The following is a 17,241-nucleotide window of genomic DNA, read 5'->3' as shown; positions in this document are numbered from 1 at the left end:
GGTCATACATATGTCCGGGCATTCCACTAAAAGCGCATTGGGCCAAGCGTTCCAATTCCAATGCAAAATCGGGCAATGATTCCCTGGGTCCTTGTATCCGATGACGCAACAGTTGATAGCTCGACCGGCAATCTAGCATGAATCGTTGACGCATGGCGGCACACAGTGCTGAGTAGGTAAGTGTAGGTTGTGTAGGCAAGGTGCCATAAAATGTTGAGGCGCGACCGCGCAGATTCAACACCACTGCCAAACATTTCTCATCCTCTGCCCACTGATAGTAATTCGCCACCTTGTCTACCAGTCGCTCAAATTCGCGCCAAGATCCAGTTCCATCAAACAACGGCAACAAACCAGGATTAAATTGCGGGACGGGGGGGTGATCGCGCCCACGCCGCTCCGTAGGTGGTGGAAGCGGCCCGTGGCAGCGCGTCCTGCCTTGGTTGGGGTAACCCACCCCACGTGGTGTGTTCCGGCGGCGAAACGGGCCCTGGCACCGCTGTGGGCTGCGCGTTTATAAAGGACCGTTCTAAGGCTTCGCACATTCGGTCGATCTTTTTATTCACCGCCTCCACTGATTGTGCTATAGCAATAATAGAACTGCCGCTATCCTCTTCCATTCTGCTGTTCCGAGCCTGCGTCGATTTTTTAGGCATTTTACACGTGGTGAGGTTCTTCGCAGTAACCGAACATAACCCTACACTTGACACCAATGTAACGTGTTTTACCTTTGTGGAACAAAATAACGCCACCCGTGGCCGAGCGGTTGGTTTACGGTTGGGCGTTCGATCGTCAGGCCTAAGATAACTCAGCAGAATCGCAAAGAAAACAGAGATAGTTTCTTTCGTTTATTCGATCTATTTATTTTCCTTGTCTTGGCGGCAGCGAAAACTTTCAAGCCCCTCCTCTCTTTTTTTCTCCTTTTCTTCTCTCTTTGTTAAGTTGGCCGCGCTAGCTCAAAAAAACTAGCCCTCCCGGTGGCGCCGTTATTAGTGTGCCCAGCCGTAGAGAATGGGACTGCTTCTTAAGGGGAACAGTTTGCGTTTTCCTACTATACGAGTTGCCACCCAGGCTGTCTACGTTACAATATTTTAATTAAAACTAATCAAACAATTATTTTTGGAACGCACAATTTTTCTATTTGGGCCGGGCCTACTGCAAGATGTTCTTGCAAAATTCTTCTTTCGCCACCGTTCGCGGTACCGTTATCACCGTTTTGTATGGCAGCATATTACTTTTCATAGGAAAGATGTATATGTGCAATATGACATTAGTCGGTATTTGGCAGCGATTGCGGTCACATAAAAAAGTTTGGCAGGTCTTTTTATTTTTTTTTTATAATTTAAAACGTAAGTAAACAAAAAAACACGTGGGCAACTAGAAAGTATTATACTGTTGTTAAATTGCCTTTAGGATGCCACGTGGGACACATTTAAGCGCTGAGGAGCGTGGCTTGATTGTAGGCATGAAAGAAAGTGGAAAAACAATTGCAGAAATTGCTTCCCGAGTGAATCGTCATAAAAACACCATAGCAAATTTTTGCAAAAATGTCACCAATTATGGTAAAATCAAGCATACCGGCCGACCGACGACCATCCAAGAACGCTGTAAACGGAAAATTTGGCGTCTTGCTGCCAAAAAGGAGATGTCCTGCAGCGAAATTTGCAGTCATCTGAATCTCAACGTGTCCAGGAGACGGGTCAACCAAATAATTTCCGAAAACAAAATCATTTTATATGCTTTGCGAGAGCCTGTCCCGAAGCTACTACCACGCCACCTTAAGGCCGTTTGGCGTTTGCCGAAAAATACAAATTTTGGACTTACGAGTTCCGAAATGTAATTTTTTCAGACGAGAAAAAATTTAATTTAGACAGTCCAGATGGGTGCCACAAGTATTGGCGAGATAATCGACTGCCACGGCAAACGCGTCACAAACGCAACTTCGGAGGAGGTATGGGCTGCCTTTGGATATGCCGGAAATAGTGCACCTTAAGCAAGCTGTGCTCGCTGAGTGGGAAACAATTATATATACTTATTTCCATGAGGTACATTAGGAAGAAATAGGAATATAAAAAAAGGAAATAAAATGAAAGAAATGGTAAAGGAGTTATTGTTACCCCGTGGATTCCGGTTTCTGAATGTATATTTTGAATTTGAATTTGTTAGAAAGGGTTCGGAACTGATATGACGGAGACTGGCAAACGCAAGAGCAAATTAGAAGTTTGCTCAACTTCTTGCGTTTTCGAGACTCGGTCAATAGAGTTAAGCTGTGGTAGTTTTCCAGCTCTTGCGAGAGTTTAAGAAAACTGACGGGCAGGCTCATCAAGTTATCCTTTGTCTGCCTAATGAAAAATTATATTTCTATTACAAAATTCTTTCACAACACTTACACCCACAACAAATTGCAAGATGCGATTAACGGTGATGAGACTACGAGCAAAGGAAAAGTAAAGAAGTTAAAGAACGAGAGCGCGGAAGTCAGAAAAACAAAAATTCAAAGCGGAGGAAAACGAAAATACAAAAACAAAAATTTAGAGAAATAGCACAACAAAAACAATAAGTGTTGCTTGCGATTTGAAAAAAAGAGTTCAAGAAGTGAGAGATACAAAAAGTTTCCAAAGTTTATGAAAAAAAAAAAAACCGAATTAAAATGCTTAACACAAAAACTTAGACCCGCGACGGTACTTGTTGAATTAAATAATTTTATTTAAATTGCCATTGCAAATCCAATAGAACAAACCACAGGGACGGGGCTAACTGCGTCAAAGTTTGTATACCGTTGCAAGTTTTATTTACTTTAAAATTATTTTTTTAACATATTTTACAGAGCTTGCAAATAACAGTTGAGCGCTTTTTTCCTAGAGCTATGGTTGAGAGCATAACCGAAAAAAATATTACACATGCGGTCTCGCTCTGAGGCAAACACTTTGACTCTATTCGTTTCGGTTTTCTGTTGAGAGATATCATTTGACAAATTTGAGAGAGGGTCTTGAAATGAGCAACAATTTGAGAGCGAAACAATATCTGTCAAACAATAACTGTCAGCTAAAGACCTTTTGAAAAAAAAAACTCAGCGCGCTTATTGAAGAGCGCCTTTCGCTCAAAATAAAATGGAGTACAGAAAATGCCCTCTCCACAGAAACTTGAGTTGCTGGAGTGACCAGCACAACCTGTTTCAGTGCATTCAAATGCGGCGACTTTAGCTTCACCTTCTTATAAAAAAGCATACTCAAAAAACACTTTGCTTCATTGTGAGAGATTAAAGTGTCCGATAATAAAAAACCAGAAAAAAAAAAGTTTTGTTCAGAGCAAAACAGATTTATTGAACAAACAACTGAAACTGTTGCTCTTTGAGTTTTTGCTGAAACTTTGAGTTTTTGCTCAAATACAACACTTATTTGCGAACACCAAGAATCGGTCAACTGTTATTTGCAAGCTCTGATATTTTATGATATTTTCTATTTTGCTCATAGATTACTGTAGTTTATATTTTATGATCTGTGTGTTTTTGTTCATGCGATTCGTTCCTTTCGTTATATGACTTGCACCTCTTGGTCGGTCGGTTGGGAGATGGGCGTACATTGGAAGAAACAACAAAAAAAAAAAAAAAACAATTCTCAATCAGTGTCCGTCCGCCTAAACCCCTCGTGTGGTCAAGCCTATTACAAATTTTTGCGATTATTTCCGCCCACAAATTAAAAAAAAAAGGAATTTTGTAAAATTGGTGTAAATATATGTAAAAATTTTGCCATTGTACGCGTCAACATCCAGAAAATGGTAACTAGACATAGTTAGCTGTTTTAATTTTCTGAACTTAATGAAGAGACGCTAATTTCTGTTGCCTGACTCATGCCCTTTTTATCAGCCACATATGTACGTTGGATTATTATGGAGATTTTGAAAGTCTTATAATACAATATCAAACCCAAAAAAATCAGACAATTCTGGACTAAATCTGTAGCTACTACTACTGTTTTTAATTTTCATCCAGCATTTTTTTCTATTATTTTTCCTATCGGCACAGGTACATTTTTGGCGATAACTGAAAAAAACTGCCTTTCTGAATGTTTTTGTTCTTGTACCTCTTCTAATACTCAATAGACAGGGCTGTTGACAGATCCTTAGTCATCATTAGTCAACATTTTTGCACTCGTAGGGTTAAAGGCAAAAGGTCAATGTATTTTGTACCTGGACTCGCCCTACCTTACCACCCTTGTCGCAAACGCCTAAGCGACGTCGTGTCGGCATATGTGCAATCTAAATCTGCAACATCAACGTTTAGCACTGTATTGTGCGAAGCTAGCTACGCTTCAGCTAAAGTAGCTCATACTTAGTCAAGGGATCAATTGTAGCTCTCTGATAACGCTCGACTTGGGCACTGGTAATACTGCTAACTGTAACGCGCTTACTTGTTTTTGTAATGCATTCATTTGTATATTAAATTCTCCATTTCTCCAGTGTTTTAAAAACCGCTGCATTAACAGAAGCCGTCATTATCGGCATGATTTTTCGCATTTTATTTTTAGTTTGTTTGATTCTTCCACACATATATTTTCTTATACATTCGAAAATTATTATTAATTTACTCTATCCCTAGGATTTAAAACCATCCAACATAGTTGTTAAGGCCGACTGTACCTTAAAAATTTTGGACTTCGGACTTGCACGAACAGCAGGTACCACATTCATGATGACTCCATATGTTGTAACTCGCTACTACAGAGCGCCCGAAGTTATTTTGGGAATGGGTTATACAGAAAACGTTGATATTTGGTCTGTCGGGTGTATTATGGGAGAAATGATAAGGGGAGGAGTTCTATTTCCTGGCACTGATCACATAGATCAATGGAATAAAATCATTGGTAAGATTTTACATTACCTCCGCCTTTCCGTTAAGTATTTTCTTTTCTTAGAACAACTGGGCACTCCTTCTCCATCATTTATGCAACGCTTGCAGCCAACTGTTCGGAATTATGTAGAAAATCGGCCAAGGTACGCTGGTTATGCATTTGATAGACTTTTCCCAGACGGATTGTTTCCTACTGATAACAATCAGAATAGTCGAAGAAAAGCTGCTGACGCCAGGGATCTCTTAAGCAAAATGCTGGTTATTGATCCAGAGCAACGGATATCTGTAGATAAGGCTTTAAAGCACGAATACATTAACGTGTGGTATGATGCCGAGGAAGTAGATGCTGTAAGTATTAACTTTTGTTATAAAAGGACTGGAATCAAAAAGAAAAGTTGAAAAGTATTTCATAAATTTGAAAATTTATAATATTTAGACCTGAAAATTTGCAGGTACATTCTTTAAACATGTATACCTCATGGAAATAAGTATATGTGCAAGACAATTTTTGGAAAAAAATTATATTTCAAATGAAAGAAAAATAATAACTTTTTTGTAGCTTGTAATTATAATTAAAAGAAACAAAAAACAATAACAAAAATTCATTTTTTTTTTTTAAACTCATGAAAATATTGAAAGAAAAAAAAATCTTCATAGGAAAAAATTATATGTGCATATTTCACTTTTGGCGAAATTTTAGCCGATTTCAATGATTTCAACTAATCTATTTATGATTAGTAATTAATATGATGGCCTTTTACTTGAATAACCTTGTTTAGGCGACTGTGCATTGAGTCTACCAATTTCTCCAGAGTGGATTTGCTAATTGTTTCCCACTCAGCGAGCACAGCTTGCTTAAGGTGCACTATTGAGTCAAATTGACGTCCATTTTTGTAAACCTTGGCCGTTAAAATGCCCCAAATGTCTTCAATTGGATTAAGGTCTGGGCTTAAAGCTGGCCACTCTAAAACATCAATATTACGTGAGGAAAAAAACTCTTTTGTAGACTTTGCCGTGTGTGTTGGAGCATTGTCCTGTTAAAAAATCATATCGTCAGGATAAAATTTTTCCGAAAAATCAACGAGCTCTATATCTAGAAGTTGAATATACATTTCCGCATTTGTTTTTGTCTGAATAAAGCAAATTCGGGACTTTCCGGCGTATCCAAAGGCAGCCCATACCATTAAAGACCCTCCTCCGAAGTTGCGTTTGTGACGCGTTTGCGGTGGCAGTCGATTATCTCGCCAATACTTGTGGCACCCATCTGGACCGTCTAAATTAAATTTTTTCTCGTCTGAAAAAATTACATTTCGGAACTCGTGAGTCCAAAATTTGTATTTTTCGGCAAACGCCAAACGTGCCTTAAGGTGGCGTGGTAGTAGCTTCGGGACAGGCTCTCGCAAAGCATTTGAAATGTTTTTGTTTTCGGAAATTATTTGGTTGATCCGTCTCCTGGACACGTTGAGATTCAGATGACTGCAAATTTCGCTGCAGGACATCTCCTTTTTTGGCAGCAAGACGCCAAATTTTCCGTTTACAGCGTTCTTGGATGCTCGTCGGTCGGCCGGTATGCTTGATTTTACCATAATTGGTGACATTTTTGCAAAAATTTGCTATGGTGTTTTTATGACGATTCAATTGTTTCTGCAATTGTTTTTCCACTTTCTTTCATGCCTAGAATCAAGCCACGCTCCTCAGCGCTTAAATGTGTCCCACGTGGCATCCTAAAGGAAATTTCACAACAATATAATAATTTCTAATTGCCCACGTGTTTTTTTGTTTACTTACGTTTTAAATTATAAAAAAAAAAATAAAAAGACCTGCCAAACTTTTTTATGTGACCGCAATCGCTGCCAAATACCGACTAATGTCATATTGCACATATACATCTTTCCTATGAAAAGTAATATGCTGCCATACAAAACGGTGATAACGGTACCGCGAACGGTGGCGAAAGAAGAATTTTGCAAGAACATTCTTGCAGTAGGCCCAAATAGAAAAAATGTGCGTTCCAAAAATAATTGTTTGATTAGTTTTAATTAAAATATGAACAAAAAACATTGTGCACATATAATTATTTCCATGAGGTATATCGGAAAATGCAAAAAAAAAAAAAAATAGAATTTTTACTGTAAAAACTTAGTAACGAAATTAAACTGAAATCTTTACCGATTTTCAAATTATTGCGTAATTGTTTGGCGATCTTTGTGTGGATTAATCACAAATAGAGTTTTCTTCAATATATTTTCTACAAGGAATTAGGGGTTTGTTGCGTTACGGGAATACAAGGTATCTTGACAGAAAACAAGGTATCTTATAGGGCCCTTTCGATCTATTATCTGGCTTACGTCCTAATTCATTCATTCCTTAGTACTATTTTTTCTATCGATATTTCAAATGTATTTACTTTCTTATCAGGTTTATTAATTTAATTTTCATGGTTATTGATTCGTTGGATTTTTCTCCGCCCAGAATAATAATTGCCGGAAAACCCCTTAAAACATCCAATTTCTATTTCCTATATACAAACGTTTTCTAACAGTCAATTTGAATAAAGTTTACTGTTGTTTTAATGTAATACAAATTTTAAAGGCCGTAATTCTTGGTTCTCAAACAATAACGCAAGTCAACCGTGTTATTATTGAACGAAAAAGGGCCTTAATTCTTGCTTCTCAAACACAAGAAAGGCAGCCAGTAAAACAAATATGTTAAAAACGAGAAATAGACTTTCACTCGTTGCAGAGGACGAACGTGTTTCTTTTGCGCTTACCAAATTTCATTTTTTCTTGCGATTAAAAACTATTCTATTGCCATTTCATTGCGCTCTCGTCTTAGGCCTACCCGCGACTCAGTTAAAGGTATTTCTACTCTTTAGTTGTGAAGGCTTAATCTCCACATTAACCCTTGTGTTTCGATCTGGACAGTATATTCTTAAACGCAAATGTTTCCTTTAAAATTTATTTATTCCTTCTTTAAATAGAATTAAATTTTTAAATTTTTTATAAAATTGTCTGCTCTAAAAATAATTGTATAGTTGCCACTAATGCGGTTGATGACTCCCATGATTATATTCTGTGTTGGCTGTGTGACAATGCGGTTCACGTTACGTGTGCAGGTTACACAGTTAGAATTAAGGAATTTATTGCTAAAGGTGGTGGCTTAAAATATGGATGTGGAGTTTATTGCGGAGAAGACTCAGTTCAGAAGCTTAACGCTTATGAATGAGTCTTCAAAACGTAAAAGGACCAGTCCTTGGGGTGTGTCTATCTGTAGATCCGCCAGCGTTAGAAATTGCCGATAGTTCAAATAGTATCGAGGGCCACGTGAACAAGTTGACTGCTGCAGTGAGTGACTTGTCCAACGTTCTTTCTGCAGATGGCGCGTTGGCATACCACCAAAGAAACATATATTTGTTTTTAGGCTACACCCTGTTGTTATCGTATTCTCGGGACATTTCGTTCTTTAAAATTAGTGTTTCTGCCAATATCTTTGACATTATATGTCCAGAAGATTTGTGGCCGAACCATATAATAGTTAAGGAATATACTGTAAAGAAGAAAAATCGGCAACCGATTCGCCTGCGAATAACAACAACTAACACTATTCCTGGCAAATCAGCATCTGCTGGTGTGTCAACTAGTTTCAAACTAGTTTCGTCCTTTAACCTGGGTTAACAGAACGTTAGAGGACTGAAATCTAAACTTCAGAATCTCTATGTAGATAGTCTTTCTTTTGAACATAACATTTTAGCTTTTACGGAAACGTGGCTTAAACCTGATATTGCTGATGCATCGGGTTTTTTCACAAACTTTTCTATCTCGCATGGCCGGTGGCGTTCTGATAGCTGTTGATGCTGCTTTATCATCTGAAATGATTCAATATTCTAGTACCCAGGAAATTGAGTTTGTCGGTGTTAAAGTAAATTTTAAATCTTTTAATGCTTTTGTTCCTACATTCCACCATTGTCAGACATGGTGGTATATTTAAAACATTTGGAGGCAATACAGTTTGTCTCCTTTTTAGTTTCCAGTCAAGACATGCTCATAATTGTAGGTGATTTTTATTTACCTGCTTTAACATAGTCACAAACAGATGAATCTACCATGTTGCTGCCCTCTATGTCACATGACTTTATTTATGGCCTTGTTAACATCAAGAATGTCTCGACCACGCGTTACTTTAACGCCCGAAAGTTTTACCGATACAAAAATAGAACATTCAGCACGAATTGATTTTAAACTTATTTATTACAAACTGAGTATAGAATAATTATGATGGTGTTTCTTAGATACAACAAATTATAAAGTTTATCCATATATATTAAGCCCTAAGGCTCCTAGCCTCGAGCTTCGTTTCGTGCCAATTATCGGATGTTTATTTTAACGTATCGTTCCTGTGCAATTTTCTTCTATACTGACGCCTCGTCTCACTTCTTAGAGCTGGTTTCTGCCTCGATAAGTCAGGGTTGCATTCAGGTCGATACATACTAAGTCTAAAGGGAAAACGATCAGGGCTACCTAAATCCAGGGCATTGGCAGTAACGTACCGCCTCCACAACATCCCGCCTACCGTAAAACTACTCGGGAGTTTTACCCAAAACGTCTAATACAGCAAGCTTAGACACTGGTCGTTTTAAAATTCCGGCATTTGTTTGTACTTCAGCAACTCGTATTAGCCCATCTCTTGCTGGAATAACTTTCACGATGATTCCCCTTTTCCAGCTTGCCCTTGGTTGGTTTTCGTCACATATTATGACTAAGTCTCCCATCTTGATGGGTCGAATCGGTGCGAACCACTTTGTTCGCTTTGTCAGAGTTGGTAGATATTCCCTTATCCATCGTTTCCAAAACGTATTTTTTAATTGTTGACAAATCCTATATTGTTTTCGATGACAAAAGTTGTCTTCCTCTCCAGGGGTTTGTGTCGAATTGGTTGTGCCAAGCAAGAAATGATTAGGTGTTAATGGACCTGGATCGTCTTTATCCACTGGAATGTGTGTAAGTGGTCTGCTATTTATGATATTTTCCGCTTCGATAAGCAAACTTCTAAGTGTTTCAACCTGGGGAGCCTTGTCTTGCAATGTTATTACCAAAACCTTTTTAACTGACTGAACTAGGCGTTCCCAACATCCTCCTGAACTTGGGTTTGCTGGACAATTGAACTTCCATTCTATGCCTTTACTTGCCATCTCTTCAGCGATGTAGTTCCAGTCAAATAGGTCTTTGACTTCCCTTATTAGACGATCAGCTCCAACAAAATTTGTTCCCATATCCGACCGTATTCTGATTGGTATACCACGCCTGTTTACGAAGTTTCGAATACATAAAATACATGCGTCTGTAGACAAATCCGCTGCTAATTCCAAGTGTATAGCTCGTATGGTAAGGCACGTAAATAGAGCCACCCATCGCTTTTCATGTCGACGGCCGATCGTTACAGTAACTGGCCCAAAATAGTCAAGTCCTACATAGGAAAACGGTCTTTGGTAAGGAGTGACACGATCGGTCGGTAACTGACCCATCAGAGTCGCTTGCGGTTGAATTTTTCTATTTTTACAAAACTGGCAAACTGTTTTTGCCCTTTTTACAGCAGCTCGCAAGCATATTATCCAAAATTTTTGACGAATCTCAGTGATAATGAGTTCATCGTTTTGATGGTGGAATTTCTCGTGATACGATGTTACTATTAAATCAGTTAGTTTGTGTTTTTTGGGTAATATGATAGGTTGACGAGCACTTTGCGATAGTGCTGTTGCATAGTCAAGCCTACCGTTGACCATTAAGATCCCGTCGGCATTCATCGTAGGAGTTAAAGAGAAGATGCTACTTTCATTTGATACGCATGAATTTGCTTGTAAATCAGCTAGTTCCTTATGATAGATTTCCCTTTGCATGATTTTTTACTAATGTATTTTCTGCATCTTGCAATTCCCGCGAAGAAAGTGTTGTTACATCATTATCACATTGACGTTTCAATATCCGTTGTTTAAATCTCAATATCCATCCCATTGTTCGCTTCAGTTTCAAATACTTAGAAAATCTGTTTAGGTCAATAATATTTTCACCAGAAGTTGTTAAATATACCCGTTTTACTTCAGGGGAATCGTCTTCAACGTAGATCTTTTCCTGTACTGGCCAGCTAGATTCATCCTTCAATAAAAATTCGGGTCCTCTTGTCCAAATATTACCTGGCTCGTACTTAATTTTTACCTTTGTTCTCGTGGCTTTATCGGCAGCTGTTAAAATATGTATATAACCACCGCAGTATGTCTATCTCTTTCATATTATTCTAGAATGATCCGATCTGTGAATTGTAACGGACATTCTTTCATTTCTGCTTTACGTTCTTATTCTCGCTGCCTGCGCTGCAGCGAATATTCTTATGCATAAGTTTAGTCTCTAATAAACCTCTACTCGAATAGGTTATGGGCCCAGGCAGCAGAAAGTAAAACTGTGCGGGTTAGTCGGAAAGACTTGTAAGAGATTCGTTTTGTTAATTAAAGTTTGTGATTAACTAATTTGTTCAAGATGAGTACACAATTTTCAATCGAAAAACTAGATGGTGAAAATTATAGTGTATGGTCAGTACAGATGAAAAGTCTGTTGATTCATTCTGATTTGTGGTCGGTGACATGTGGTCGGTTAAAAAAAGTGGCGTCTGATACGGCTGAACAAAAGGAGTTGTTTGACAGTAAAGACGAGAAAGCCCTCGCAAGTATTTTGTTGTGCGTAAGTCCGTCGCAGATCAACGGTATAAAACATTGTAAAACCGCGAACGAGGCATGGGCAAAGTTGTCCGCGATTCACATGCCCTCCGGTCCGGCTAGAAAAATACAGTTGTTTAAGCAATTGTTGTATTCTAAAATGTTGGCTACAGACAGTATTCGAGAGCATTTGAATAATTTTTCTAATGTCGTAGAAAAGTTAAGTGAAATTCAGGAACAAGTGCCTGATGAAATGCTCGTTATAATTTTGTTGGCAAGTTTAAGTGATGATTTCGAAAATTTTGTAGTTGCCATAGAAACGCGAGACTCGTTGCCATCGCTAAGCGCTCTAAAAATTAAATTGCTTGAAGAGGGAGAGAGACGCAAGATTGGCGAAGTAGCCGAGAAAAGTGAGAATAAAATGTATTCGTCGCGTCAAGAAAACGGTAAAAAGAACAAAGCAATGAGAGAACCAAAAAACATTGAATGTTGGTTGTGCGGTCGTCGCGGGCATTTCGCGTCGAAGTGTAGTTCGAAAGAGAGAAAAGACAACGCGAGCGAAAAGAACAGTAAAAAATCTTTTCGGTGCTCTCTACTTCTGGAACACGAATCGGTTTGTCGAAAAATGCGTGGTGTGTAGACAGCGGGGCTACAGCTCATTTGTGTGCGGACAAATCAATGTTCACGAGTATGCGTGAGCACAAAGAGAAAATCAAGTTAGCAGGCGACAGTTATATAGAAGCCGAAGGTTGCGGTACAGTGGAACTAATATGCAAAAATATCACGATCGAGTTGGTTGACGTGCTATATGTAAAAGACTTACAATGTAACTTTATTTCGGTATCAAAAGCAACAGAAAATGGCTTAAGAGTAATTTTTGTCAAAAACAAAGTGTTCGTTAAAGACAGTAACAATCGTGATTTAATGATCGCAGAGAAACACAACGGTTTGTTTTTGTTTGAAAGTAAAACAAAAACAGTTTTTGCTGCAGAAGCAAATGTAAATCAGCTGGTGAAATGGCATGATCGATTCGGACATTTAAATTTCGATAGTTTGAACAAAATGATTAAGCAGGATATGGTCTATGGTCTCAATGCTAGAGTGTGTAGTACAAATGACCTTGTATGTGAAACGTGTGCAAAAAGTAAAATTTGCGTTAAGAAGTTTCCGAAGTTTTCGGAAAGTCGCTCAAAGGAATTGTTGGGCTTGATTCATACAGACATTTGTGGACCTATGCGTACAGCGTCACAAGGTGGTGCGCGCTATTTTGCAACTTTCATAGACGATAAATCGCGTTATGTATCGGTATACATGTTAAAGAATAAGAGCGATATTTTCCAGAAATTCCAAGATTTCAAAATTCTAGCAGAAAATCAGACGGGTAAGCGTATAAAAGCCATACGAAGCGACAACGGTCGCGAGTACCTGAGCGATGTATTTGAACAGTTCTTATCGAGTCATGGAATAAAAAGACAACTCACTGTTCCCCACACTCCACAACAAAATGGTGTGGCGGAGCGCGCAAATAGAACCTTGGTGGAGATGGCGCGAAGCATGATAGTGCATGCTGGAGTTGGCGAATCTTTTTGGGGAGAGGCGATAATGACGGCTGCATATTTACGGAACAGAGCAGAAACTGCAACTTTGCCTGACAATACTCCATACGAGGTTTGGTATGGGAAAAAGCCAAGCGTATCTCATCTTAAAGTATTTGGTATGAAAGCTATTGTTTTAGATAAAACTCATAAGAACAAGTTTTCAGCGAAAGGGAAGCAGCATATTTTGGTAGGTTACTCCGAGACTGCCAAGGCTTATCGTCTTTACAACCCTGTCAAAAGGACCGTAGTAGTATCCCGAGATGTCGTGTTTTTGGAGCACAAGTTCATGAAAGAGTTGGAGCACGGTCGAGAATCATCATGTGAGTCAGATGTGGTAATCTTTCAGCCAAGTGAAAAACTTGATTGCGAGCATAATGATGAAATCCAAGAAAAATCTGTGGAGCAGCAAATTCCAATTGTTGATGAGCAAAGTGGTGACGAAGAAAATGCTGAGGAGGAGCAACCATATACCCGAAGAGGGCCAGGGAGACCAAAGATTGTTCGCACTGGGCGTGCTGGTCGTCCACGAAGAGAGTACAATATGCTGAATGTACTAGATGCGAAAGACGTCATTGTTCCTACCTGTATAAATGAGGCATTTAAGTCAGAGCAGTCGGAAAACTGGAAATCAGCAATGCAGAAGGAGTATGACAACCTAGAAAACATTAGGACATGGAGTTTGGTTGATCTTCCTGCAAACAAAAAGGTTATCGGTTGTAAATGGGTTTTTACCACCAAACGAGATGAGAGTGGCAAAGTTCAGCGCTTCAAGGCAAGATTGGTCGCAAAAGGGTGTGGTCAACAATATGGAATTAACTACAAGGAAACTTTTTCCCCGGTTGCACGTTATTCCTCAATCAGACTGGTGATTGCGTTGGCGGTGGAGCACGAGATGCACTTGCACCAGATGGATGTCTCTGCAGCATACCTCAATAGTGAGCTACAAGATGACGTTTATATGCGACAACCTGAAGGTTTTGTCGATACTGATCATCCCAAGCGTGTACTCAAGCTACATAAATCGTTGTACGGCTTGAAACAGAGTGGGCGTGAGTGGAACCAAAAGTTGGATAGCGTTCTTTTGAAGATTGGTTTCGTTCCGTGTGCAAGCGAACCGTGTATATACACGAGCAAAGTCAATGGGTATTTATCTATTATTGTTGTATATGTTGACGATTTTATACTTGCATGTACCAGAAAAGACGACGTGGCCTACATAAAGCAGCTCATATCAAACGAATTTGATGTGGTCGACGGCGGTGAACTCCATCATTTTTTGGGGATGGAAATCGAGCGAGATGGCAAGACTGGCAATGTCTCCATAGGCCACAAGCAGTACATCGAAGGCTTGTTGCATGAATATGGTATGCAGGACTGCAAGCCGAACGCGACTCCTCTAGAGGTTGGGTTCCAGACGAAGTGCGATAGCGATGATTGCGGTCAGGTGGATAAGACACGCTATCAATCACTCATTGGTTCGTTATTGTATTTGGCGTTGACTACACGGCTAGATATAATACACTCTGTGGCTAAATTGGCGCAGAGAAATTCAGATCCGCACAAGGAACATGAGGTTGCAGCCAAGAGGGTATTGAGATATCTAAGAGGTACCTCAGATGTGAGACTCCATTATAGCAAAACTGGTGTTCCTATCCACTGTTTTGTTGATGCGGACTGGGCTGGCGATTGCAACGATCGGAAGTCGTTCACTGGTTGGTCATTCCTTATTGCTGGAGCGGCGGTGTCATGGGAATCAAAGAAGCAAAATCTGGTTGCCCTCAGTAGCACGGAGGCCGAGTACGTAGCACTTTCTACAGCAGCCAAAGAAGCGATATACATCAGAAAGCTGATCAACGAGATGGGATTCGGGCCGATGGCGAAGCTGATAATTTATAGTGACAACCAGAGCGCACAATGTCTTGCTAAAGATGCTAAATTTCATTCACGTAGCAAGCATATTGAAATAAAATATCATTTTGTAAGGGAAATGTATAAAGAAAATGTAATAGATATCAAATACATTCCCACAGATAGTATGACCTCAGATATATTAACAAAGAACTTATGTAAGGTCAAACATGTAAAGTTTACAGAAATGTTGGGATTAAAATAATTTTTGTACAAGATAGACTTCGCGTTGAGAAGGAGTGTTAAAATATGTATATAACCACCGCAGTATGTCTATCTCTTTCATATTATTCTAGAATGATCCGATCTGTGAATTGTAACGGACATTCTTTCATTTCTGCTTTACGTTCTTATTCTCGCTGCCTGCGCTGCAGCGAATATTCTTATGCATAAGTTTAGTCTCTAATAAACCTCTACTCGAATAGCAGCATTTAAATGTGTTGGAACCCATCGCCAATCATTTTCGTTTGTTGTTTCCAGTATTTCATTTATACGGTGAGCCACAAATTGTTTATATTTCCGATGATCTGATTGAATCCAAGCTATGACAGTCTTTGAATCCGACCATAATGTATATTTCTGTACGTTAACAGAATGACTTTCCAGTATCAGAGTCTTAAGTCGGGTACCTAAAACCGCTGCCTGAAGCTCTAATCGGGGAACAGATAAAGTCTTTATTGGTGCGCATCTAGTTTTTCCAGCGACGAAAATTGTTTCGATAAGTCCATCAAGTATTATTCTCCAATAACCAACGGCAGCAAAGGCTTGTTCACTAGCATCTACAAAAATATGCAATTCTATGTTAGCTTGAGATGACATAAAATTTCGAGAGTAACATCTGTTTAATCTAAAACTCTTTACATTTTCGATTTGTAAGACCCAATTTTTGAAACGAATAAATAATTCTTCTGGGATCAAATCATTCCAGTGAATGCCTGACCTCCAGACATCCTGAATCAATATTTTTCCATGAATCGTCAGGTCGGATAACATCCCTAATGGATCATAGATAGACATGACCAAGCTTAGAAGCTGCCTCTTTGTTGGACAATTTTCAGCTTTAAGTATGCTTTGTTCCACGCGATTCATTTTTAAGTCAAAGGTAAATTGGTCTATGTCGTTGTACCAATACATGCCCAATACCTTATCGACAGCCTTCTTATCCATACTTACTGGTAACTTATCAGTTTTATTTTTCTCTTCTTTATTCAATTTGTTTTGTACCCACTTCGAGTTTGAAACAAAGCCTCTTAGTTCAAAGTGAGCTAATTCATGCACCTTTTTTACTTCAGAGCTTATGTCGTATGCCTTTTGCTCAGATACAAAGCTTGCTACAAAGTCATCAACGTAATGATTATTTTGTATTGCATCAATTACTTCCTTTGAACTCGTACTGTTTTGCGCGTTTATATTTTTTACATATTGAGCACAACACAGAGAACAAGTGGCTCCGAATATCATGACCGTCATCTTATACGTATCGACTTCTCTTGTTGTGTCACCGTGTCTCCATAAAAACCGTAAGTAATCCTGATCTTCCTGTCGAACTCGCACCTGCAAGAACATTTCCTTGATATCTGCACAAACTGCCACTGCTCCTTGTCGAAATTGGAATAAAATTTGAGTCAATGACGGATTTTTTAGCGGACGTTGACGATACTATGCGCAGTACGTTCAAGTGGCCCCTACGACACCAGGACATAGCCTGTTACGCGCGAGCCCAAGCACCACCTCCCACCCGACCGACCGAGGGGTGCAGCCGTATAACGCACGGCACGAATCGCGTGGACAAGTACACAATAGAAAAAACAGACAAACAAATAATACTACAGCTATCTATTAACTAAATGGGATAGGATAGATGTTTTAAGCATATTAATAGAAAACTCTGAGCCGATTACAGGGAATAGAAGGTTGTAATCAGAGCAGAGGACCCTAAAAGGTTCATGCATAGCATAGTTAGAAGAACAACGACTAAGGGATAAAGGTATCAAAGGATGTCTACTCCGTCTACATGGTACCGACAGATTCACCTGAGCTAATAACTCAGGCGAGTCGATATCACCAATTAGGAGCTTGTGCATAAAAATGACACCAAGCATAATTCTACGGTTAGTTAGGGATGGAAGGTTAATCAAGAGAAGTCTACTAGAATACGAAGGCAAATTGACATTGCGATCCCAGCT

At 39.2% G+C, this 17,241-nt stretch overlaps 1 protein-coding gene across 3 annotated transcripts in view; it reads left to right on the top strand.

Annotated features, from left to right (window-relative positions):
• Positions 1-17,241, top strand: part of bsk (mitogen-activated protein kinase dJNK) — a 153,015-nt gene that overhangs the window by 98,765 nt on the left and 37,009 nt on the right. For all 3 annotated transcript variants that reach the window (XM_068302068.1, XM_068302071.1, XM_068302070.1), the window contains exons 5-6: positions 4,595-4,859; positions 4,911-5,194. In XM_068302068.1, the coding sequence (XP_068158169.1) occupies positions 4,595-4,859; positions 4,911-5,194 (549 nt within the window). The remainder of the gene's footprint in view (positions 1-4,594; positions 4,860-4,910; positions 5,195-17,241) is intronic.

This window comes from Drosophila tropicalis, unplaced genomic scaffold (genome assembly GCF_018151085.1).
Source record: "Drosophila tropicalis isolate 14030-0801.00 unplaced genomic scaffold, ASM1815108v1 contig_896, whole genome shotgun sequence".
In the NCBI taxonomy this organism is placed as follows: Eukaryota; Metazoa; Arthropoda; class Insecta; order Diptera; family Drosophilidae; genus Drosophila; species Drosophila tropicalis.
The sequence above is the reverse complement of the archived record's forward strand: the minus strand, read 5'-3'. Positions and strand labels throughout refer to the sequence as shown.